Source organism: Semicossyphus pulcher, unplaced genomic scaffold (assembly GCF_022749685.1).
Source record: "Semicossyphus pulcher isolate SPU_LCO1_2020_fin unplaced genomic scaffold, fSemPul1.0.p SCAF_2, whole genome shotgun sequence".
Lineage (NCBI taxonomy): Eukaryota > Metazoa > Chordata > Actinopteri > Labriformes > Labridae > Semicossyphus > Semicossyphus pulcher.
The window spans coordinates 26,648,899-26,674,748 of record NW_027211693.1 but is presented as its reverse complement, the minus strand read 5'-3'; the positions used below and the strand labels follow the sequence as shown (position 1 = coordinate 26,674,748).

The 25,850-nt window shown below is 45.6% G+C and overlaps 1 protein-coding gene across 2 annotated transcripts in view; it reads right to left on the bottom strand.

Moving 5' to 3' along the window:
• The window catches only part of tenm2a (teneurin transmembrane protein 2a), a 111,706-nt gene that overhangs the window by 18,424 nt on the left and 67,432 nt on the right, over nucleotides 1-25,850 (bottom strand). Inside the window, exons 5-15 of one of the 2 annotated variants that reach the window (XM_069670430.1) lie at nucleotides 18,922-19,044; nucleotides 17,368-17,594; nucleotides 16,517-16,712; nucleotides 14,417-14,518; nucleotides 13,739-13,933; nucleotides 12,134-12,334; nucleotides 9,440-9,625; nucleotides 3,683-3,829; nucleotides 3,179-3,389; nucleotides 1,798-1,917; nucleotides 171-432 (exon numbers count right to left, since the gene is read on the bottom strand). In XM_069670430.1, the coding sequence (XP_069526531.1) occupies nucleotides 171-432; nucleotides 1,798-1,917; nucleotides 3,179-3,389; nucleotides 3,683-3,829; nucleotides 9,440-9,625; nucleotides 12,134-12,334; nucleotides 13,739-13,933; nucleotides 14,417-14,518; nucleotides 16,517-16,712; nucleotides 17,368-17,594; nucleotides 18,922-19,044 (1,970 nt within the window). The remainder of the gene's footprint in view (nucleotides 1-170; nucleotides 433-1,797; nucleotides 1,918-3,178; nucleotides 3,390-3,682; nucleotides 3,830-9,439; nucleotides 9,626-12,133; nucleotides 12,335-13,738; nucleotides 13,934-14,416; nucleotides 14,519-16,516; nucleotides 16,713-17,367; nucleotides 17,595-18,921; nucleotides 19,045-25,850) is intronic. The other variant, XM_069670431.1, reaches the window with a different exon arrangement.

Genomic DNA, 25,850 nt, shown 5'->3' with positions numbered 1-25,850 from the left:
AACAATGGAAGAAATAAAAGAAATACGGAAAGAGGGAACAAATGGGGGGAAAAGCTATGGAAGCGAAAGGAGACAGAGAGCTACAGGAGGCAGGCATACAGGAGAGTGGCAATAGAGCGAGGGAACCAGAAGGGAGATTAGCCAGCTGCCAGAGGTCAGTGGTACCGCACCTGTGTCTCCGGTATGATGGGTTTCTCCCCTGGCTTGGAGCTGAAGAAGGAGGAGAGAGGGGATGCAATCACAAGAGGGTCAGGCCTGACGAAGCCGCTCAGGTCACAGCCCGGGATCGTGTTCTCTTCTGTCTTAAGCACCAGAGTGTCCATAGCATAAAACTGGCTCCAGGGCAGCCACACCGTGCGCTCCTGGCTCAGGAAGGGGGCGCGCTCGAACCGCAGAGTCAGAGATGCACCACCGTTAGCTATCAGGTCAAACCTGGAGAGGTTTGCAAGAACAGGATGAGGTACAGATGAGGAGTGTTGTAGTGGACTGTTATTTGGACTCAACTCTCAGTGTTTGTTTCTTCTAATAAAATATTAACTCCACTGCTTTAGGAATAATTCATTGACAAAACAAGACCTGGAATAAATTTTTCACAACATTATATTATTTCAATATGGTACAACACACTCTCACAACATTCAAGTCTAGGCAGACTGTAGACAACAGTTAAAAGACTGTAATAAAATGTTAGAACACTGGTGCAGTGTATAATTGACTTCACTCAACGCTCTCCTTTAACCTTTTGTCACCATATTATGTTTAACAGCTGTGGGTTAATGACTAGCACAGAAAAAGGTCGTATACACATGTTTGAGGCGCCACGAAAGTGTCCGGAACTGCTGTGGCCAAGAGCCGCTAACAACTGGAAGGAAAAAAAGCACTCATCAAAACTAAACAAGGTCAGACAGGGACATCAGAACATGTTCGTTCAAGTCCGTGAAACTGGCGAGTAACTGCTCCTGAAACACAAGGTCAATTAAATGTTAGTCGAAGTTCAGATGCTTCCACGTCAGCTCGGCCTGACTGGGAGAAAATCCTGCAAAGAAATCATTGATAAGAGGAGGAGAAGGGTGCATTAAGAACCTGAGACAGGAAACACAGACGCTGTACAATTAGGGGAGGTCAGTATCAAACTTTGAAATAACATGTTACGGATGTCAGTCAGACTAGAATTCAATAGAACTTGTTGGGGGAAAATTGGACAGAAAAGTCAAATTAAAGCAGCATAAAACTCCCCAGATATCGGGATCCCTGCAGAAGGAATAGAAAGACATGTCAGGTGAGTTAACCAAATGCATTCAGAAAGACTTTTCAAGCAAAGGGTTCAAAGTTTCTTCAAAGTTTGCTCTAAAAGTTTGTTATAATGACACTTTTATTTGGTTTCACACGTTTATCTTCAGTGAAACGTTGTGACCTGAAATAAAACATTGCCTCTCGTAAAATCAAGTCCTATTTCCAGCATTTGTTCTCATTTCTCTGGAACAATATATTACTTTTCCTTTCTTTCATTTTATTGTGATCTCAGTTATCTTTTTTATTAATATAGTTTCACTTAGGAGACTGTGGTGTTTTAATTCTCAGTTGTGTTGTTTTATTTGAAATCCCTTCTCTTTGTGATATGTAATTATTTTTGACTTAGACGGCCTACTTTCCTCATGGGATCATTACGGTTTTCTAATTTAATCTAATCTAACGTAATCTAATCTAATGTAATCTAATCTAATCTGATAATACAGCCTATGTGGCGAGGTAGTATCACAGATTCAGCAAGCAGTGCCGGGGAGCTGTTGTACATACATTCCGTCCTGCCGTGTCAGCGTGTAGCCGTAGTGGGGATAGTTGACAAAAGACACGTTCACCCCCACCAGAGGGGTTCCATCCGTAGTCAACACCTGACCCCGGATTAGAGATGCCAGACTGAAAGGAGAGAGAAGAGACAGAGTGAGAGGGAGATAGTTTATCTATCAGCCAAACCTTCCGAACCATCAATCATCCTGTTTGATTAATCTCCCCGTCATTCAATCATCCAATTTAGCCACTCATTTATTGCTCTGGTCTTCCACCACTCATTAATTAGAAACAATCAGCAAGCCCCGCCATCTACATTAGCTCATGTCAATCATGTAAACAAACCGTGACAATGTAGATGGATGTGTGTGTGTGCGTCCTGGAGAACTGCTACACATAGATTAACATTTAAACTAGCTAGTTTATCCTCACTTTGATGAGTTATTTCCTTTGGAAACACCAGATGCTGGCATGCTCAAATGTACGCATGCAAGAATCAGCACCTTGGACAGTGCTTCACAGCTCTAGCAAGAACCTTGGCTGGTTCTGCTTTGGCGCTGGGAATTGTGGCGGACTCTGTGAACCATTCTGTTTAATATTTGCGTTGTTGAATCTGCAGTTAGTGAGGTTTAATTCAGGGCAGACATTTACTCACATAAATGTCAAAGCTTCTATGAGCATTCAAAGTGGTAAGAATCTGTGACACATGTAATCTCACGAGCTATGCAATCATGTTTTAACATCATTGGCAAATGCAATGAAAAAACATTTTTAATGAATGTGCACTCGACCACTTTGAGTGCCTTATTTATCTTTAAGTACACGTCATTTACAGTATACTGTATGTATGTTCAATCTTTGGCGACTCACTGAGGGGCCTTTTCATAAATGTATCAAATCAAATATGATTTGGGGGACCAATTAAACCAATTTCATCCTATAAAAATATCTAGTAGAGTGATATCCGAGTTCAAAAGTGTGCGTTTGTAAAAAAAAAAAAAAAAAGTTTGCTCTCATTCATTAGTTCCTCCCTTGTTTTCCACATCTACATATGCTTGTAAAGGGCAGTGCAGTGGATGTGAGCGGTTCTCTACAGCTCAAAATTGGTGGTTCTTCCAAAGTCAGAGCTCAAGGCTCAAAAAGTCATTTCCACTTATGAGTGATCAGAAAAATTCTTCAAAGCCCTCTTAAAATTATACCCCACCCACACATCCCTTCAAAGCTAAAGATGCCCTCAAGGCTGTCTAGCTTTGTTAAGGCAATGGTAAAGTCGCAAGCTTGGTTTTGATGCTGCAACTCTTGCGTACTGAAGCTCTTCCAGGCCTTTAGTGTCTCTTGTCTGTTATTACTATAAATACTAATAATACATTACTGTCGCCTGTGTGTTTACCTTGAGTTGAATGGGTTCTCTCCAGGGAGGATATGGGTGCTTTCTCGTCCCACAAGCATCTTGACGCGGTCGTAGAAGGAGCGGACGCGGACCTGGGACGTCGGGCTTTGCTGGATGACCAGGAGAGGGTCCCTGGAGCCCCGACACAGTGGGCTGTTCTGACAGGGACTCTGGATGCAGCAGTCTGGGTCCATGCAGTCTGTCAGTCCATCTGCGATCACGAAAAAGAGAAATGATGAGGTGGAAGTGCAGGGAATACAAAACAGCTACGTCTGCTTCTTCCATTATTATTAATATTTTGATTATCTTGGATTCTCTCACAGAGGAAATTTTAATTTCGCCGACAGTAGAGGGCTCCTCTCATGAGACCTCTATCTTAATACTCTTTCTTGTTATAATTGATTATTTTCCCTCCATCGTCCTTTATTCCTTTTCCGAGCTATATTTCCGAGAGTAATTTTTATAAGTTCTACCCAAATGTTCTCCTGATTCTCCCCACTTCACCTCCTTCGTTGTCCTTGTTATCTGCACAGGAGGTCTCCATGGCAACGCTGCAGCCGGGGCCCCTCCAGCCTGTCTGACATTCACAATGCCAACTCTGCTGCCCCATGGTGCACTGTCCGTTCCCGTTACACAGGTTAGGGCAGCCGTCTGCGAGGAGAGGACAGGAGGAGAGAGAGAGAGAGAGTAGAGGGGGGAGGGAAGGTGAGAGAGAGGCAAGGTGATGCTTGTTTGTTTTATCATCAGTGATACACAGATGAACGCACACATTCTTACACACACACACACATACACACATGCTCATATGGTTATGATAGACCAATGAGGCTCACTCGATTTAATAAACCACAAGGTAGCAAAGTGTAAGTATTGATTGTTCAAGAATCAATCCAATTCTGCAGGTCAATTTCAACGCACACCTTCCTATCCACACCTTCGGGACGGCTGCTGTCGTGTGTGTATGTGAGGACAGAGGTGGATAGATCACCTGATTCACTTACTAGATAGAACCCCATGAACCCTCTCTCTCTCTCTTGCTCTCGCTCGCTCCACCTCTCTCTCTTACTTATGATTCAGTGTAGGTAATGGGATTCTGATGGCCTCAGAGTAACGCTTTCTCATGAGAGAATGAGATTATGTTCAATGGTGTGTGTGTGTGCGTGTGTGCGCGCGTGTGTATGTGCGTGTCTATGAACTAATAAACCTTCACTTTAGCTTATGCAAAAAAGCCCTACCAGAATCTGAGGGCCTGGAGCCAAGAAAGTTCTTTAACTAGCATAGCAAGGCCACCCTCAACTCAAGAGTGACTTTAAGGCAAAGAAAAGCAGACATTTGAAGGGAGTGTGGATAAGGAAATTTGCAATTACTGAGGGCAGTACCATTTTGCCAGAAGACATATCTGGTAACTTTTCGCTGGTTTTAATCTTGAAGAAATTTTGAAGAGTAGTTTGACATTTTGAAAAAAATTGGCTTATTCACTTCTAGCACAGAATGACAAGAGGGGATTGATACCACTCTTATAATCGCCCACTCAATATGAACATGAAGCCATCTTAGCTTTTTTAAAGTTTGGAACAGCAAGCTTGGCTCAGTCTAAAGGAAACAAAATGTACCTTTCAGCACCTTTACTAATGTTAATGTGATAATCTCGAAGATCTCAGTTTCGTTCTCTTTGGCGGCACCTATGGCGATAACCGGTAATTCGGGGAGCACACTTCCCAGATACCCAAACAGTGTTGCATGTGTGACGTCCACGGTTGGCTCCGGTTGTAACTCTTGATTTTCCTCGCTGACGGTCGCTTTCCTTTTCAGACTGTTTGCTTCATCTGAGCGTCGAGTTTTCTTATTCTTTGGATTTTCACTTATTGTTGAAGTTGTATCTGTAGTCATCCATCTTTTCTTTGTTTGTTCAGCCACAGTAGATTACTGTTTACAAACAACACTTGCAGAGACCGGAAAAGCAGCCGCTTAGCTCCGCCTACCCTCTCTGGCAGACCAACCTCTGCTGGCTGATGGAAAACACGTCACTAACTGGACTAACAGTCTGTAATAATGCAAATGCAAAGGCTTTCATCAGTGGGCCATAGGCTCAATCACCATTGTGTTACCTCATTCATGGATAGACAGTGACTTTAACAGACATTTATTTAAATGAAAATCTTCCAGATTATCACTTTAATGTTACATCTTGTTTGTTTAACCAAACAAACAAACGTGTGCATAGAGGTTATGTGAACAACTTTATCTTAGCAGAGAGCGAGTGTGACTTCCTGAAGTGTTGTTGTTGCTACGTGGTTGTCAGGCAACCTGCACAATATGTACTTGAGCCTGGCCTGTGCATCCTCATTTTTTTTGTTATTTTCACTTGAGAAATAAAAAACCAGCTAGCTTTTCCCCACTGTTTTTCTTGTTTTTCTCAGGTCCCTATGCTAAGCTAAGCTAACTGTCTGTTGGCTCCAGCCTTATATTGAAGAGGCAGATATCAGACAGTATCAACCTTCTTATCTAACTCTTGGCCAGAAAGTCTAAAACTATATTTCAAAATGACTATTCCTAAATTGGGTCCAAATAAAAACACAGAAACACATTCTTTTTTTGTCCTGAAAGCTCATTATCACATTTTAATATTCCATTTGATAGTTTGCCTCCACGCTGAGACCATGTTCCCCATCGATGCCTTTAAAAGAAGGTTTTTACATTCCTCTCTTGTCTCCCCATTTTCTTATATTCCTCTAAATCGAACCTTTGCTCGAACACAAGACTGTGTGTTGGCCACATTATAATCTATCAGGGAGAGGGAAGAAACAAAAAGGCATGATGACACACAATGACAATGTTTTCTCCTGCAGCACAAAGAGCCTCAAACAAACTTGTCACAGTGATTTCCTCCTCAATAAATGAGGGAGCAGGATGAGACACTTTTAAGTCTACCCACGGGAGATGGAGGCAAAGACAGGGTTGACTGATAAAACAATACGTGCATGCACGCAGTGGCACTTACTCACACACACGCACACACACTCAGCACGACGCACCCTGGAGATATAACCTGACATTTCCCACTCAGTGGTAGCGTGCCGACACAGGGTGAGGAAGGACAAAATAACCCAGTAAGAGATTATGAATATGAAATGCTTTTCATTGAGTCCTGCTCGGCAGATTAATGAACATATTTTCACTCAAGTTGCACTGTAGGATTTTGCCCTCTAACAAATCGCTTCATCAATAAAGACATGCATTATGAATACAAATAGTGCAATCTAAACCGTGGCAGCGGCTAAATTAACAGGCGTTTCACCCCGATTGGCATTTTATCATATGTCTCAAACACCAGGCGATGAAGGAAAGTCAACAAAGGACTTTGAGAGAGACAGTGCGCCATCTTGTTTCAAGTCCCAATAAGAGGCGGGGAGGCGCAGAGACGCTTAACCACGTTTTTCAGCTCAACAAGAGGAATCAAATCAAAGGTTTTTATCTTTAATTATTACCATTTTCTGCATCAGGGGACTGCTCATGACGCTGTATTAACAGTCAGGCTGGAATAGATTGTCCCTTAGTATTGAGCTCAGGGAACAAAGGCAGTTAGCAGTGATTGCCTGTTAAATGGAGTTGCCATTTAAAGCAGCCAAATACTTATGAAGCACCCGGACAGGACAATCCATAGCCGGCATTGATCGGCTTGCCTGGGCAGGCCGGCATGAGGCTCCTCTCTCTTTAATGCCGTGGCCTAGTCGATACCCCCTCATACTAACTAGAATAAAGTGGGATTTCAGAAACTATTAAGTCCACCCTCCCCTCTAATGTGGTTGGACTCTGATGAAATCCCCTTAAAAAGGAGGAGAAATTGCCTTGGATTATGGGTCAGCACACACACACTCTTGCGTGGTGTGTGCGGGTGTAGGTGTCGGGGAGTATGGCTGGATAGAGAAAGATACTTTGTAAAACTCCCAAGGAAGGAGAGAGAAAGAGAAAGTGAGAGACGGAGAGAGGGAGAGATAGAGACAGAAAGGATGAGAACAAAGTGCACCAAAGAAAACTGAGTCGAGACTTTGTGCTGAAAAAGTTCCACCTTTTTCTCCATTTCCCCTGTTTCCAGCTCCGTCCGCTCTAAAGGTCATGCAGGAAAGGTCACAGCCATAAATCCAAGACCTCAGCTCAAGGATGGGAAAGATATCTCTGCACTTACTCAGATAAACCTCCACTCATCTGCTCCCTCCTTGTCCTTAATAAGCTATCTTAGAAATTACACTGATTGCTTTACCCCGCATGTTCTTTGACCCGCTTCCCTTTGACTCCATCTGTTTCTTCTTTACTCTCCCTCTCCGTCTCGCTCCCTCTTTAACCCTGCGATTTACCTTTTCTCTGGGCCGGCTCTTCATAAAACAATGAGAGCTATTCCATTAAGCGTAGAGGGTGAGAGGACACTCTCAACGGTGCTCCGGGGACCTGTACTGTCAGGCAATCTGTGCCGCTCCGACAGAGGTTCAGCTGCGGGGCTATCTATTAAGCATTCTCCCTGTGCGTGAGAGACAACTCACCCCGGACCTGCAGCCTTCTCCGTTTGCGCCGATGCCTTAACCTTAGCCACGATTCTGTTTATCTGTGTGTGATCTGACTAAAGTGTTTCTCCATGCTGGAGGGGATGGGTTTGATGAAAAGATAGAGAATCTGGAATTAATCGCTGAGTCACACACGCACAATCAAACACCAACATGTGCACACGATATAAATTTATTAACTATTCTACCATGGCTGCAAGTGTAACCCGAACGTGAACACACACACACTCAACAGCTCTGCGTTTTTTGACGACACATCACGGCCTTGCATCAGTGGCCTATGAAATTCACCAATTACCTCAAAAGTTTTTTACGGCTTCCATCGTTTTCCCCCTCATGTGAAGCAGCTGTGTTTATGCAATACATGACCAGAATACCTGAGCAGCATTATGTGTTTGTGTTTCCATATTAGAAATATGGAGAAGGACACACTCACTCACACGCATGCACATCCACACATTCACAGCACAGCCCCTCAACACTGCTGATACCACACTCGGCTCTACGGTACCCCACAACACATCTAGGCTCAATGACAGCTGGCCCTGCCTGTAGCGCACTGCTGTAAATGGGAGTGCGCTACACGTAGGGAGTTATCATTGAGGCTGGCACCCTAATCTACGGACAGATAGCACCACAGAGTCTACAGAGCCAAGCCAGGCCAAAACCCACAAATGCAGCAGCTAGCTTCTACCACCACAGGCTAAGAAACAAAACACCAGAGTCAGATACGGTACCTGCTTTGTCAACCATGCTCCCATGGTCTGCAGTGGGAGAAAACGTGCAGAAGGTAAGAGATGGGGAGAGTATTTTTTTAATAAATGCAAGCAACATCATGCAGAGCTGAAATGAACAACAGGCAAGCTTGGATAAGCTAACGCTGAGAGTGTCTGGTGCTAGTGAAGTGTGCTTTGCACCAAGCTGAGGCCTGACAACTCTTTGATCTCGGGCTGATGCTGCAGTCAAAGCTGCCCTACTTTCTGATGGGGGAAATGCGCAGATCATAAACTGTTATTCCCCTGTGCGAATATATGTGTTGAAGTGCGTGTGCGTGCGTGCATATATATGTGTAGCTTTGTGTGTGTGTTAGTGTCTGTTTGTGTGTGTGTGATTCAGATCGCAATCACAGTGCTTCTGGTGACAAGGAAATCAGACTTTTTGGTATCTAAAGGCACTGTGGGTGAATCAAAGGAATCTGGCACTCATCCATCCACAGTGACAGTGATGTCAGTATGAGACAGTGATTGACTGACATAAACACACACGCACAGGCACAACTGTGTGCATGCACACACACAAACAATGTGAGAGAGATCTTTTTTTTGATCACAGTGAGGTGAGGAGTTTTACCTTTCATCTCAGAACTTTGGTGTTTCAAAGGCCACAGAAACTAAGACTCCCGGGGTCCCCAGTTGAGAGGCAACCTAAAAACGGCTAAATCATGTTCTTTTGTAATCCTCCCACCCCCACTTCTAAGAAGTTTGCTCCTCTCTTCTCTGTTTCGCCCACCTCCTACGTCAGCCCCCCCCTCTCTTTTGATTCCCCAAGGTCTCCCTTTTGCCTCCACTTCTCATTTCCAAAGGAGCTGCCTCTTTAGTCTGACTGGGTGCTGGTGTTTCTGTGCACACCCACGTGTTGACACGCAGACACACATCAAACACACAGCTCCCCCACGCACGCTCAAGTACACAGAGGCGCTTACCGATGGTGCAGTGCTCTCCGTTCCAGCCCTGGTGACACTGGCACTTCCCGTCTTTGCAGGTTCCGTGTTTGATGCAGAGCGGGTTGCACACGCGCTGGTCACAGCCTGCGCCGGTCCAGCCCTCCTCGCAGCGACAAGCTCCGCCCATACACACTCCATGTGTGCCACAGTCGACTGAGCACACCTCTGGAGGAACAAAGAATTATTTTTGTTACAAATATTATTTTTTAGACTTAAATGTTATCGTTATTTGTAATAAGTGTCACAGCAGGGATTTGGTGGGTTACATGTTTTAGATGCCTGGGTTACATGCATTGTTGCTCACATGAGTTGTTAAAACACCATGTTGGAATGTAATTATTGAAATGCATTTAAAACTGTGCAGATATGTAACCAGGATGTCCACACACTTTTATTATGAAACCTCAGTTTTTACCTGCTAATAAAAAAACACCCAGTGACAGTAACTAAAGTTACCCTAGAAAGTGCCCAAAGCTGAACACGATCAAAGCGACACACAAAAAAACAGTTAAATCCGCATCACACTGAACACAATTCCCCAACACACACCTTTAATTAGAATCAGTGCTTATGGTTTTGTGAAGAGAAGGGTTATTTCCTGAGCCTCCATTACAATCACTGTTTGGGAGGCTCAGATGTTGCAGGCAGCGACGGTGCATGTGGTGTGATGTGACAATCCCGCTCATGTATTCAGGACCCCGACTGTGCGGGAATGAAGTATGTACAGATGTTTTGAAACACACTTGCTGAGGGATCCTGCAGCGTGGAACAATGTTGTCTTTATTAAAGTTAAGTATTGCTTCTCTCATTACAAAGTCTGCAGCTCGGTTTGTTATCCTGCGACGGGAAGCAGCGTGCAGCTTGGTGGCTGAGTCTCTAACAGTTGCAGCTTAACTGTTTTATTTTACTGGGATAAGGGATGGATGGAGTTAAGTATTTTATGACAGAAGACATCTGAACATGAGCTCAGCTACTTTTCAAGCAATATACAAGTTCTTTTCTCAATCCTTCCAGGGGCGCAGCTGGGAATTATGAGCCTAACATACAGGAAGTGACTCATCCGTTTTCCTCCTGCCTTCCCACACACACTATTCTATCTTGTCTTAACTGTATGTGTCACTACCTACAACACAAACACACCTGCAACATTCATGTCACTGACTTAAAGGAGCAGCCACTGTCAGTCAAAGCTGGTGTTCTCTGTAATCGATAGAATAATATAATTGGCGCCATAGCTGTGGAGAAAGTTGTACAAACAGCTCGTGGTTTCGCCCATTCTACATTCCTACAACTCCCAGCATGCATTGCGCCCCTCCCTCTGAAAGGAACAGCCCAGCGAGAGACGCTGGAGTGGAATACTACCGTTTCGCAGCAGGCAACAGCTCAGAGCGGTACAGAATCTGAAATACGACGAGAATATACCGGTGGATTGTATAAAAAATCTTGGGGACTTCAGTCTACATTTCAAACCTGATGATTTTGAATGAGACATGACTCAGTTATAAATGTGGAATGGGAGGGAATACAGGAGAGCAGGCAGCGTTTCAAGGCACCTCACGGAACGAATGATTATATCCGAGGCGGGCGTCCTAGATGTGTAGTTTAGCAAGCTGCCTGTGTGTTTCACGTCTGGCGGAGGTTTTCCAGGGCCCATTCGAGAAGCGGATAGCGTCCTCCAAAGGCACAGAGCCAAATTGCATTTTTATTCTAGCATAATGGAATTAGCTCTCCATAATAGCATGAGAGGACTGGGAATTGGCGAACTGGCCCTTTAAAGAGTCATTTATCTTTGCTAAACTTAAATCTCCTCATTGGCTCCCGGGCGAACACAAAAACAATCCCAAACTTCTATTAATAATCTATAAAGCCTCTGATATTTCACGTCTGACATCCTAAGTGACAACACATCTCCAGGTCGTCATGCAGAGGCGTTTTAATTTACCCAGAAGATCAAGATGATGCTGCTTTTACTTTGGCCTCTCTGTCTGGAACAAACAACCATGTCACAGCTGTGTTGTTTGAAAGTAAAAACAAGATCTTTTTTATTTTCTGAGGCTTAAGATCAGCTGCTGTGTCAGTGCGGGTATGTGTTTTTTGTCTGTGGGCGAGTTGCGGGGTATGTTCTGTGTTTGTCGGTGTTGTTTGTGGGTGGTTATTCTTCCTGCTTCTTTGTTTCCTTTGTTGTTGTTGCTCCTTTTTTTTTTTGGTATTTCATTTATTATTTATTATATTCTTTTACGCAAGTTGCCTCTTTTATGTGCCACCCATTGTAGTGAAATGTTCTATGTAAAAAAAGAAGAAGAAGCCCCGCTTTGTCCATTTTTGATTTTAAGCGCTGCCCTGATAATCGTAAAAAGCTGCCATAAGCGTACCGTCACTGGGAGATGATTTTATAGCCTTGACAGTAAAAAACATGTCACATTTTCTTCCTGTTAGTTCCAATTTGGCTCAGACAATATAACAGTTGCTGTATCTTAGTTCTCAGTATGTTTGTATTGTTTGTGGTCTCGTTGGTTTCATCCAAATACAGTTAAAAAAGCAAAACAGTATGAAACATAATGCTGAACTAATTAGCCATGTGTCCTACAGGGACTACAAAATACGATGAGAAGAGGCAGTCGGTCGCCACGCTTTCCTTTACTACGTCTCTGATAGCTCTGCAGTCGCACTCACCCATCGAGCAGTCGGGTCCCATCCAGTTGGGGTCGCAGCTGCACAGCCCAGTGTCTGGTATGAAGGCCCCGTGGCCGTGGCACTGGTCCGGGCACTGGGCCCTCGGCAGCTCGCAGTGCAGCCCTCCCCAGCCTGGCTTACAGTGGCACTCCCCGTTCACACAGATGCCATTGTTGGAACACGTCGGATCCAGGCAATCCACTGCATTAAGCCAGAGATACACCAATGTGGGGAAAGAATACAGAGACAAACTAAATGAGTATAAAACAACAGAAGCAGGAGAATGTCACATTAGGGCTAATGTTAAAAACAAATTAAATATTATGCGTTTTTAACTAGAAAGACGTGTGGCAGAGGACATATTTTCATTCTTTGTGTACACAGAAAGATAATGAAATAAAAGAAAATATTACCAGGCATATTACTAAGGCAATTAAAGCACACAATAATGAATAGCTGAGTCTATAATTGGGGCAGAGCAGCAAATGCATTCCACTCTGAAAGAGCAGCGAGCCGCGCTGACGCATTATTAGGTGTGAGTGCTTGTGTATGCATTAGTGTGTATGCGTGTATGTGCTAATACATGAGGGAGAATCTGACACTGTCAGTCTGCCAGGTTGACAGGCAGCTCCGAGTCCGAGCAGTGAGTGAAAACCAATTTGACAAATTACCTCCTCCCGGCAAAGCGCCCACCCACCCCTCCTCTGGCGTCCTCTCGATGCTCCGTCCCGTTCGCTCTAACTTTCCCTCCTTTCCTCTCGTCCTCTTTTCTCTGACACCTCCCTCGCCGCCACTCCTCCTCCTCCCCCTACCCCAGGCGTGATTGACCCCGGCGCACACGCACACACACACACATTCGTAACAGCACGGGCTCGCACATAACACCGTCCCCTCCATTTTCTGTTTGCCTGGCAGAAACGGCGGATCACAGCTATCGATTTTCATGTCGCTGGCACTCCAGGTAAATTGTTTGAGGGACTCTGCTGTGATGAATATCAGATTTGAGACCAGAGGAGAGGCGGGAAAAAAAATTGGATGAGAGGGAGATGGAGGGAAAAAAATGAAGAGCAGGAGAAAATGCTGACCTTGTTCTCCGGCCCTGTGTCTTGACTTCTTCTGTCTGTCACTCTGCTGCTTTCTTTCCCTCTCTTCATCCTCACCCCTCGGCACACTGCGCTCTATACTCTCCCTTTCTTCAGTTCTCTGTTTCTTCATACATATTCACCTCGCACCTCTGCCCTGACTCCCAGTCCAGCTCTCCTGTGTTATATCTTTGTGACGACAGAGAATGTGGGGGCCTGATCCTTCTTTAAAAACGATCAATAGAAGCAATTTCACACCTTAATAAAATGCCTGATGTGTTGGCTGCAGCATCATACTTCATCTGTATATATGGAGGGAACAGACAGTAAGATTACGCCGTGATGAGCTGTCTATCTGGAGGTAAGGTTGTGGATGTGTGAGATGTGTTTGTTTGTGGTGCAAACACTCATGTTCCTTTCAAAATAATCACTCTGACTTGTCAAAACCCACGAGCACAGGCGCTTTAATGAAACTATCACACATCCTTGAGGATCACCGTGCCGTAACCCTGCCTCCGCTCACCCTCTGCGCAGTTCGCCCCTTTATAGCCGATGGAGCACACGCAGTTGCCGTCGGTGCAGGTGCCGTGGCCGCTGCAAAGAGGGTCGATGCACTGCGTGACGGGGACATCGCACTCTGGGCCCTTCCAGCCGCTGTAGCACACACAGGAGCCCTTGTCGTATTGGCCGTTGCCGCTGCAGAGCACCGGGCAGGCCGCTGGAGGAGAGGAGACAGGGAGGAGAAGGGAGATTAAACCCAGAGTGTGACAAAAGGAAAACAATTAGCAGCCTTTTTAGAGATTCTCAAAGCAGTGAAGAGCAACACCGCCCACCCACACACACCCACACCCGCCTAACCCCCCCCTGCACTTCACCATCAGGGGGGTGAATAGAGTGGTTAAGGGGCTGGCGAGTGGCAGTGACATGAAGAGTAATTACAGGCAGAGGTAACTAAACTATTCATCAAAGCTGTCTATCCCAGGTGAGCGGCGAGCCAGGGAGACGTTAGCCGGGGGAGCTGCCATTCATCATCAGTCATCTTGTCTCGGCTCCACCTAAGGCCACGCGCCATCTTACCGCTCCCTAATCCTCTCTTACTCGCCGCACGGAGCTGAAATGTGCCCGCTCGTCTAATTAGATGGCAAGATGGACCGATTTTTTTTGACGACGGGGAGAAACACATTTGCAAAGCAGCTAATACCTTTGGAGCAGTCCATGCCGTGGAATCCTGGGAAGCAGTGGCACACGCCAGAATTACACTCTCCGTTACCATGGCAATTGCGCGGGCACTCTTGCACTGAATCTGTGAAGGAGACAAAGTGAGACAGAGAGAGAGAGAGAGAGAGAGAGAGAGAGAGAGGGGAGGGGTGAGAGAGTTTTTGATGGCAGGCATCAAAAGCGTTCGATTAAAACATTGGCACCATTCAGTGTTTAAGATACGACAAATGGAGTCAAGGCGTTGCAATCTCACAGTCACACTGACATCAAATGCCCATCTCAAAGAGTCAATGCATCTCTTTTCACAGCTGCTATCCTTTACCTTTCTGTAATATCTCTGCACACTGTATCCGAAAAGAAGAGCAGAGGTCTATTCTGGCGCTTTCCCTATTTTTTTTGTGTATTTCCTCCTCACTCAGGCCCCACCGAGGTCATAAATACTTCATTCAGGTGTGTGTTTGTTCGGGTGCAGCTAGGTAGAATCTAGTGAACTTTGCGTGAGTGTTTCTGGCCTCGTGCGTACGTGACTTCCGTGCTCCATCCACCCTTTAGTGCCTCTTAACCCACTTACCAGAGTGGAACAGTTTGGTGGAAGGAAACAGGGTCGATGCCAATGATAAAGAGGCTTTTTGGACTTTTACCCGTCCCTTCCGCCTTTCCCAGCTTCCACTCGTCCTACACAAAGCATTACTCATCCCATCCACGCTGCCCTTCCTCTCTAACACTTCCTCTCTCCTTTTTTGTCCTCAGCAATTTCCCCCCCAAAAAATCTCATCCCCACGTCTCCCTCTTACCCTAATGCCACCCTGTCTTTCACTCCCCTCTTCAGCTCCTCCTCCTCCCGTCCTTCACTCCACTTCACTCCATTCTGGCTTTGCCCCCGCCATTATAGTCTTTCCTCCGGCTCCCCCCCCTCTCACTACTCACTCTAATTCTGCCCTGGCCGCCTCTTCCTCTCCTTCTCTCCTCTAACTCCTACTGCTGAAAGCTCCACCGCCAGATATTGACAGTGAAGGATTCTTTCCCTCGGCTTGACTCTTTCTATCCATCCTCCTTGTTCTCGCTCTCGAGCCTCCAACACAATTGAAATTATATGGGGCGCCGTTCCAGCTCCGAGAAAACAACCAATTTACAGGGTTGTGGTGGTATTTTATTTGGATTCATCTTTGTTCTGGTTTCAGATTTGGGTCGAGACAATTGATTTTCTGCTGCTGGTTAATTTTCATTGTCTTCACACATGAACAAACACCACCAAAGTGATTCTACACTTTCTGATAAAACTACTTTTGTTTTTGACTGCATTCGATCAATTTATCCTGCGACGATTTGGCAAAAACAAATCTCTGAGCTCACTAAGCGGTCCTGCCTGCTTGACAATGTTGCTAAAGTCGTCTTGCCATTGGCAACACTGTGCACATTCAACTGGTGAGTGTTTTTGCACCCCGTGAATGTGTAAAGTCTTTGACAAATTGGGGAAAGAAATGCTACCATGTCCCTCTTAAAGAAACACTCCACCAATTTTACACATCAAAGTCTGTTTACAGGTCCCGAGGAATGCTACTGCATATGCTGTAAAGGCTCTGGAGGACGTGTAATAAACAGCCTCAAGTGATGTCACATGAGTCAGTGTCTGTTGGGTTTTAAGCCTACAAGTCTGAAAAAGGATGTGTGGAGTTAGAAGAAAGTGAGCCGAGCAGACCTCTGCAGACCGCTCCAAGACTCTGCTTGAGGCTAGTAGCTCCGGGCTACATTAGTCGCTACTAGCATAAAACGCCTGCATAAAACCCCCTTGGTTTTGACAAGGAGGGAGAGTCTATGGAGAAAAAGGGCGAGATCTCTGGATCTATCGCATTGATTTTTATACTTTAAAGTATAAAACTGTCCATCAAGAGGCTGACAGTGTTGCACTGCAGGAGTGCCGATGCTAAATCGGTGGAGCACTCTCTAAATCAGCATCAATTGTAGCCAATAGCCTCTTGTCTCTACTTATTCTATTTCCTAAATGACGGTGCAAAACACCCTCTTACCGACCCATCAAATCCCCTCCCTCCGTCCGCTACTACAACTTTCCCCTCTGTCTCACCCATGACGTTTGTGCTGAAGGAAACTGTCTCTCTCTCCCGGCCGTCGTTGTAGAAGGCCAGGTGCCAGGCACCGGCGTCCAGGTACTGGACAAACACCGCCTCATTGAGGACCACAGTTTGGATGCTCCTCCTCTCCCGCGGAGACTCGACCACGCTCCACTTCTCCTTCCCGTCCAGGCGCTCCATATAGTCATACTGCAGGAGGAAGAAAGACAGGAAGAAAGAGAGGTTTGGGTTGAGTGGAAGTGCGATTGCAAGTATGAAATCTATGATTCGACTATGAAGTGCTGTGTTGGCACTTTTTAGACTTTGAAAAATGACCTACAGTTGTATATGTAGGGGGATTAAGAAGTAAGGGAAATAAGTGTGACTGGAAATCGCCAGGGAAGCATGAAGAGTGCGACACAGAGATCTTGAGGGCTGTCGTTCTCTTCGGCTTTCTGCTGCAAACACTACTTTTTATTGCTGCAGAGGAGCCACAACTTCATGGTCTTTAGCAGCTTAAGTCAGGTCAGCCTGTGTAACGGTGGCAATAATTTCATTCTACAAATCAAATCTGCTGTTAATTGAATGGTTTCTAATTAATAAGAGGCAGTAAAACTTACATTACTGTGAAATTTAATTAAGTGTAAATCCTCGACTAAATGAGTTTTTTCAAACAACTATTATAATGAATCACAAATGAATTTTAAGACGTCCCATGACACAAGCTACTATTTAATAATATATTCTCCATTTACGCTGATCAATATGAAGATAAAGGATTCCTCGTGATTAAAGGATAATTCTGTGATTAATCCAATCGCCTAAAGGTGTAGAGGATGGAAATCTAGCCGGGGCCAGATGTTACCTGTGCGTGCGAGGGAGGCAGGCCCTTGCGGATGTACACTCCGAACAGGGCGTCCTTGCCGAGGGAGATGTTGAACTTGAGGAACTGGGGTGTGCTGAGGTGGAGCAGGGACCTCCAGAACACTCCTGGAGGGACTTCTTGGGTGACCCGCCGCCCGACCTCGATGTTTCCCGTGTCTATACTGCTGTTCCGGCCGGCCCACGGACCTGGAGCCAGGGGAAAAGAAACTGCATAATCTGTGATTATAGGCATCGATTGTTTCAGTCAATAGTTAATCATCACAGTTTAAATAATCTGCTGTAAAAATTCACGGCCATCGAATAGTAGAGGACGAGCCCCGTTAGCTTTGCAAACTGTGTGTCTACAGTTTATGCAACAATGATTGTTGTTACATGTGACAGTGGGATGCAAAATGATGCCTTTGTAGAAAAGCCGGCAAGACTGTGGACTTTGTTGTCTCGGCTAAAACGAGAGCGGGCTGGAACTGCAGGGCACAGCTTTCCAAGCAGACGCGCAGGCAGGCGCGCAGAAACACACAGCATCCTGCAATCAGGTCAGTCATCTAACAGCGCACAGTGTTGGGGCCCAGACAGAAAAAGACGTGTGTGTGTGTGTGTGTGTGTTTGTGTGCAGAATAGCGAAGAAATAAAAAGTAACAATGAGAAGAACAACAGCAGCATCTGGCCTAGACGGCTGGGGAACACAACACAACAGTCCTCTCATTAATACAGAATACAGACACAGAGCAGCAGCCCACACGTACCTATAGTACATGCTGTGTGTGTTACAGAGCGAGATTGAGCGAGAGAAAGAAGAATAGATGGAGAACCGCATGGGGGCCTTAAAAGAAACACGGGAGGGGGGCGTGCAGTTGGTGTTTTACTTTCGCTGCTGACTGAGACGATAAAGCTAGCTCGACACAACTCAGCGGAGTGGTTAAACAGCACACACTGATAGCACAGCTAGTACTGTGGCATGAATTATGAAAATATCTTAGTGGGTTTGAGCCTGTTTGGGTGCGAAAGAAATCTACTAGACTGCTTTAGTGCATTAAAGACAGCATAAAAACAGCATTTAAAAGGCTGGTGTAACAAATCAAACAATGTGTTTGTCTGTCCTTCAGCGCGTTCGGACTCTCCTCCTGTCTGTGGCTCTCAGCCACGGGCAAATTTGTTCCATCTGAAGACATAAATCTTCAAAAATAGGTCAAACTGTATTGGTTTATGTTTGGGGTAAAAGCTGCATTTGCTGCGGACTATTTTCAGCTGCGGATTTATACACATTTCGCATGCTAGTGGGTATTTACAGCACTAGGGCGTATGTGTGGTATGTCAAAATAAACTAAAGGAGGGAAAATGTTGGTTTGTGGGTAATTCAGTGTTTGCTTTTGGTCTTCTCATGGGATTGTTGATATTTAGAAAAAGAAATGTGGTTATCTCCAGCCTCATCCTTCCGTGAACACGTTGTAACGTCTTACAGAGCTGAGTTTTGCCTAGTAACTCGACATGCACAGTGAGGATTTTTCTGCGTGTTGTGTGTGCTGGTAGTTCTTACCTCTGCCTCCAGAGGGCAGCGTGGCCACATCACTGTTGACAGGCAGGCCAGCTCCCAGTCCGTTGTTTAACACCGGGCCGTCGGACGGCTTCAGCTGCCAGTTCAAACCCAGCAAGTTGATCGCTGCGCACAAAAGAGAGATGGAGAGAGAGGCAGAAGAAGGAGGAGAGAGAGAGTGTGAGGACATACTGTGACTTGAATTTCTCTACAGTCGGGTATAAAAAAAAGCCACATTTGAAGGCTCATCAAGCCAAAAAAGAAATACAGGAGGCCAACCCTCCATGTCTGATCTGTCATTTATACGGAAACAAGCGCCGCTTTAATAGAGCGCTGCTTTTATTCTCGTGTTGGTGCATATCAATCAAGAAACGCTGTTAACAAAGTGGCAGGTAACCTACAGCACAAAAACGGAGGCGAGTCTTACAAAACAGACAATTAAAAACAATAAAGATCGTTCCTTTTGTTCCCGTTTCTTTACCTCCACCTCTCACAGTCTTCTTTCAACTTGACAGCGTCTCCGGCTTTTATTTTGGAGCCTTTACACCATCTCGCGGAGAGCAAGTGACAGATTGGTCTCTGAAGAGATCGCACCATGACTCTCCTCTATACCTGCTCCCGTTCTTTTGTCCTGCGTTGTGTGTTATTGTGCAGTGAAGGAATAAGACTGCTCGAGTGTGTTCGCTCTTCACTTTGTCAGCCTTTTTTTTTCTTCGCTCCTCCTGTGCGTCTTCCCTCCATAGCCTTATGCTGCCAAGTTTCTCCTCCTCCCAGAAAAAACAGGAGAGGAAACAGTGCAAAGAGAACGAACGGTGAGAAAACAGTTGCTTCCCCTCCTGAAGAAGTAGAAGTTAAGTGATTGTGCATTTTTTTTTAGGGGGCGACAGGTTTCCTTTGAGTGTCGTAAATGATCTCAAATGCTTTTGAACTACCTTCTGAGTAGAACAACGTTGTTTTCTCCTGTTTGAATATTTAAAACAATGTTGCAGGAAAAAGGAACAATGCACCTGCAGTGTTGTAAGCATACATGAATAGTTTGACGTGAGCTTTGGGGGATGCACATGGGATGTATGTGCGGTTGTGTTCAATGCATTATGTAGGTGTTATTGCATGCCTCTCAGCGTTGGCCTTATCCCCACCACATGCTCCTTCTAACACCTGCATCTGAAGCCTGAGAATCAATTTCCCTCTTGTCAAATTCTATCTCCACCCGCCTTAGGTTTGCACACACAGGGATGAGCGTAAAACTTGCAAGAAAAGGAGGATGCGGCTTTTGGTATTGCTGCAGGGGCAGACTCATTCTCACCCTCCATGTCCCCTCTCTCTCTCTCTCTCTCTGTTATTCTTTGTTTCTTCCCTTTTTTTTACGTTTCTTCTGTTTCCCTCTATCTCCCCTCCCTCGCTCCTGGTCAAAGGAAAGCGCTGACACCTCGGCTGCTGCCCGGGCCTCCACTGTCAGCTCTTTTTTATTTTTCATCGGCGGAGGGGGGGATCGGTATAGAGAACAAGAGAGACTGAGGAGAGGGAGAGAATGCAGAGGAACTACAGTGTCCTTCCTCCCCCTCTTTTCTCCTACATCCACCTCTTGCCCTCTTTTCTCTCATCGCGCTGACCTTCATCCCGCTCCCTCTTTTCCCTTTTAACCCCCACCCCTTTTCCTCTGCCATTTCTTCTTATCTCCGCCTGTCCTTTCTTGTAGATAACGCAGACATGCATCCGCGCACACGTGCAGGCGCACGCACGCGCAAAGATGGTATCAAGGGGAGCAGTCGATGGAAAGATTACCCATTGAATCAGCAAGAGACAGTAAGCAATAGTGAGTCTATTGTGACGGTGCTCTCAATCTAGGTCATCCCCAGGAACACATCAGTCGGCCCTATAGTTAGCTTATTGTGTTTGCCTGTTCATTGTGTGTGTGTTGCAGGGTCGGTGCACATGTGTGGTTTTCCCCAAATGAGGTTTTTCTTCCCTCTCTGATTTTTCCCCCCCTGGGTGGCTGTGAGAAGCTGACCGATAGATGGCACTCTTACTCCTTGGCGACAGGAGCACAAAGCCAACGTTTTGTCAACAGGTTTCTTTGGAGCAGGAGAGACAGACGGAGAAAGAAAGAGGGACAAAAAGACACACTTGTTATCGCTCTCTTTACACGTTCCATCCCACTTTTTTAACAACACTTGTAACTTTGTGAGGGTGTAATTTAAGCCAAAATGAAACCGCTGGAATTGATGTATTTAGCTTTGTGTTGCCATAATTTTAAGCATTTTCTTTTCGGATCATAATTGCCGTAATTACTGTTTTCAAGCTGCATTGGAAGGCTTTATTAAATGCCATGCCAGTAAAGCCTGTCTGAAATGAATTCACTTGACAGAGAACAAGAGAGACAGTCTGACTTTTTTAAAACCTTCTCTCATGTTCATTTTAACACACAGAAAAACACACATTTACACACACACATGCACGAGGAAAGATCACAGCGAAGCAGGTTTAACAAGCAAAACCAGTGGGATTAAAAATAGATCAGCTGCTTCATGAGGTTTTTTTTTATGTAATCTCGATGCATAATTCAGAAAGGCAAAGTGCTTGCCGGTATCGTCTGCAAAAGAGCGCATCTGAAACAGCAGCGGCACACGTGATCCTGTGACGAAAAAAGGACAGGAGAAAAAAAAAGGACGGTTTGATGGACGGAGTGACAAGGGAGATGAAAAGGAGGAGGTGGCGGCCGGCCTCGGAGAGGGGGCAACGGTCAGGAGCTCTCGGAGAAATCGTGCTGAACCTTGGCAGAGAAGAGGAGCTGAACAGAGAGAATACTGGAGGACAGCAAGAACTGAGAGAATATTAAAGAACATATAAAATCCCCTGAGGTTAAAAAAAAAAGAGCAGGGAAACAGGCTACAGATGATGTTGCAGAGAAGAGAGGAAGAGATGAATAAGGGCCTCGGCGGATGAGATGAGGGAGGGAGAGGAAGATGGCAAGTGGAGAGAAAAGATTTAAAGGATGAGTGGCCCTGTATTCATTGACTGGTTGGGTGAGAAAAGATGGTCGTGATTCATCCTCTGACAGTAAGTGGTTCACAACACGGGCAATCAGACAGAAATACAATGCTGGTGTGTAGGCTACATGTGTTTGCCGAAATATTTATACGTCTCCGAGTTAAAGGGTGTAAATGGATTTCTGCATGAGAGGAAGGAGAGAGCGGCAGAGATGGAGAAAGGTGACTTTGTGCACCGAGGGTCCCCTGACTGGAAAATATTGTATCATCATCATTCTGTTCTCTGGAACATGTTCCAACTGTTCAAACTCCCTCTCTCTCCCTTTGTTCTAATGTCTCTCGCCCGTTTTCCGTCTCACCTCAACCATATCATTGCCTATTTAAACGGCAGCATCTCCAATTGAACCGACTGCTCTGCTCCTAATTGCACCAAAAGCAGAGGACGGCCTCTTGCATGTTTTTTTCCTGCGTAATCTCTTGCAATGCGACTGAAATTACACAAAGAGCACAAGTGTTTGCACGCACACACGCGTAGGCAGCACACTTTTCTTCGCCGTCTCCCCTGGCCATCCTGATAAATGCATATTAACTGTTCTAATTCACCACTAAATTAACAACTCTGACCTCAATTAGGGCGGTAATTGTAGCTAGCCCCCCATCCAGAGCCCGGCTGCTAATTGGTTTAGGAAGCCTGCTTCCCTGCCTTTCTACCTTGCCGCCCCCCTCCCTTTCATCTCCAAGGCCCTCATTTAGCAAGCTGCTAGACATTTTGTTGTCCAAACCAAAACACATGCACAAAAAGCAGCCACCTGAGAGAACACACCTCCTCTGCTTCCTTCAGTATCAGTCGCACCTCGTCCTCTATCTCTGCAGCACAGGCCTGCATGGCTAATATCGGAGGGACTGAGGAAAAAGCAGCGCGCCGCCTTAGATTCTCTGTATTCCGGCCATTTGGGATATTTCTTAGAGTTTACAACACAATATCCACTTATGTAGTCTATAAATAAAGTAGCTCTCTCTCTCACTAAGTTCTGAAGGCGCTGCTTGCTGAGATCATTTAGAGTCTCAGACAGAGCGACGGGGGCGGCGGTTGGCTGTTGCCCTTGGGGGTCATATAAACTGAGCGAGACATTTTCTCTGCTACTAAGTGTGTGACTGTGTGTGTGTGTGCATCTGTGTATGCATGCTTAAAATTGCATGATATTAACAACAAGTGCACGCCCGCCCGCCTGCACGCACGCCGGCACACACACACTGCAACCCCCGACGGGACCTCCTCACCCAGCTGATGCAACTGAACTGTAATTGACTGCAACACAAAAGGTTACGCGAGTTGCTTGCAGCTCTCACCTGCAAGAACACAGTGTGTGTCTGGCAGGGAGGGAGACGGCAACTCACTCAATCACACAGCAGAAAACGGCTTCCTTATTGGCACTGAAATATTGAGACGGCCTGACGCAGATGCAGCCGTGCGCGCGTGCGTGTGCGTGCACGCGCGCGTGTGATGGGCTAAATGAAAAGAGATGTGAATCTGAGTGATGTCCTCCTTTCTGAATCCTCATTTCCTCTTCAGATATCTCCACCCTGACCCCCCCCCTCCCTCCCCACCCGCCTCGCCTTCATCCTCTCCACATCAACCCACTCTGCTGCGTCTCATCCCCTCCCTACCTCAGTCCTTTCCCTCTCATCGATCTGTATTAGAAACAGGATATGAGGAACTATGCTATCTTATCGCAGATCAGAGAGTGAGAGAGAATGAGTGAGGAAGAAAGATGGAGGAAGGAGTGCGTTCTGGAGGCCAACGGAGGTAGAGACGCAAAGGAAAATGAGAGACAGAGAGAGAGGAGAGGACAGGATGGGGATTTCTTTCACTTTGCCTTCATCCATCTCCTGTTTGGAACACAGGACTAGTGAAACACCACGGGCCTAATTGGACTAACGATTGGTCCGATAAGACCAGCGCTAATGAATAAATGAATGAGGAAATAGATGAATGAAATGGGCCCATGCAACTGACGCTCAGCAGTGACGTCAACCTGCAAATGCTGCATTCATACTCACATCAAAAATATTTCCTTTTATGCACGTCCAGAGAGTCAAAGACGGACACTGATGTTTACACCACGTACCGTCGGAACAAGTGTGAACCATGCTTTGTGTCACCTGACCAGTGCAGGCGACCCATTTATCCCTCAGTGCAGATGGTATAGCACCTTGCGCCTGGTCCTGGCCATGCCCTGCCCTTTTCCTGGACTGGCATCGTGTGGTAAGATCCCAACCTTTATCACTGCGACAGGCCCTGCTGCTTCAGACACCCGCTCCACGTCTGATCCTTATGCCCAGGTTCCTGAATTCACCATATGCCCGGCCGTGCTCGCACCTCAGCGCACACACCGAAAGTATAATGACACGCACGCACACACTGGCATGAGCGACACATCCTGACCTCTAGCTGTTCCACCTTGGATCAGCAGAAGGGAAGCCACATGCAGAGTGAGAGGGGACTTTGGGGTCAAGGTGCTGCGTTTGGAAAGCAGCCACATTGCGAGACCTGCAGGTGCGACACCACTCAAGCAGACAGGCCACTTACTCAGGGGCTCTCTGTTTGTTAAAAAGTGGGAGAAATTAGATAGTTCATGAAAAATGTAAAAACTTTGATATGTAATTAGCTACTCATTTGCATTCTCTCATTGCTTTCTCTCTTTTAACAGAAGTACGAAGGCAAACTTTGGGTCAGGACCCCCCAGGGTTTATTCATATTTCTGCTGCAGCGGCGTGTGACTCCTCTGATTTCCGTTTAATCTTAGTTCCACCTCAGCACATCACAGAATGAAACAATCCAACAAGGGAACATTTCTTTGTGGTAACAACTCGCAACTCATAGACAAGCTCCCGGGTTGAGACCCCCCGACGGGTCACAAAGACTCTTGTGAGGCTGCAAGATGAATAAAAAGCGAGGAAAGAAGAGAATGATTCTGAAACATTTGATTTTCTTGTTTGTGTCAAAACTTTGTTTTTTTATTGTGAAATAATGAATAGATTAACATCTTCAAGCCTCTGAAAACGATTTAGATGAAACACTTCAAGATGGAAACATCAAACTTTGGTCCAATAGCTTACAACTCATGAAACATGAGCTGAAATAATCATATTCCTGCTACAATACTGTATGACTTTTAGTGTGTGCCCAGTTTTTGCTGTTTTTTTGTAATTTGATGAATAATGTTTCCTCTAATATCTTTGCCAAAACTATTCAAATCCAAGAAGGGAACATTACTTTTTGTTTGAAAGCTTTACTAAAAAAGGTAACAAGAAACCAAGTAAAGGCTGTATTAAAGCCCCCCTCCAGTGAAAATCAGGGTTTAACCGTGTAAACATCTCCATGTGGTGTTCTTCATGTGCTACAAGACATATCAGGGACAACATCAGCAGTCATCTCCATGGCTGGGCCTGTCTGCTTTTAAACTGCAGTGTACCAAGGACAGGCTGAACAACACGTTTTCAGATTGGCAGGTTTGAGACGTCACAAACCTAAGGAGCCATTCCGGTTAATGGACGGGATGACGCTATGCATATCATTATGTGTAACCTATGGAAACCACTTTGGCGATGCGCGAGCCAGCTGTAACTCACTACTGACTACTAACGTTAACATTTCTACAACTAATTACTACATTTCAAGCTAGCTAAGTTTCAGCAAGTTGCCGCTAAATGATGGCAGAGACGTGTTTTGTTTTGCGACGGAGGGGGCGGTTGGAAATGTGCATAGTGGGCGGGGACTATACAGATTCAGGAATTTTTAATGAGGGAGAAGGAGGAGATGCCTTGGGAGGATTTTTAGAAGGTAATTAAACGTATCATCAGACACAATTTATTATTTCAAGCAGAGCATTTTATGTCTTAAAACATGAATGGAGCTGCTCTTTAAGCTGTCAATCCGGC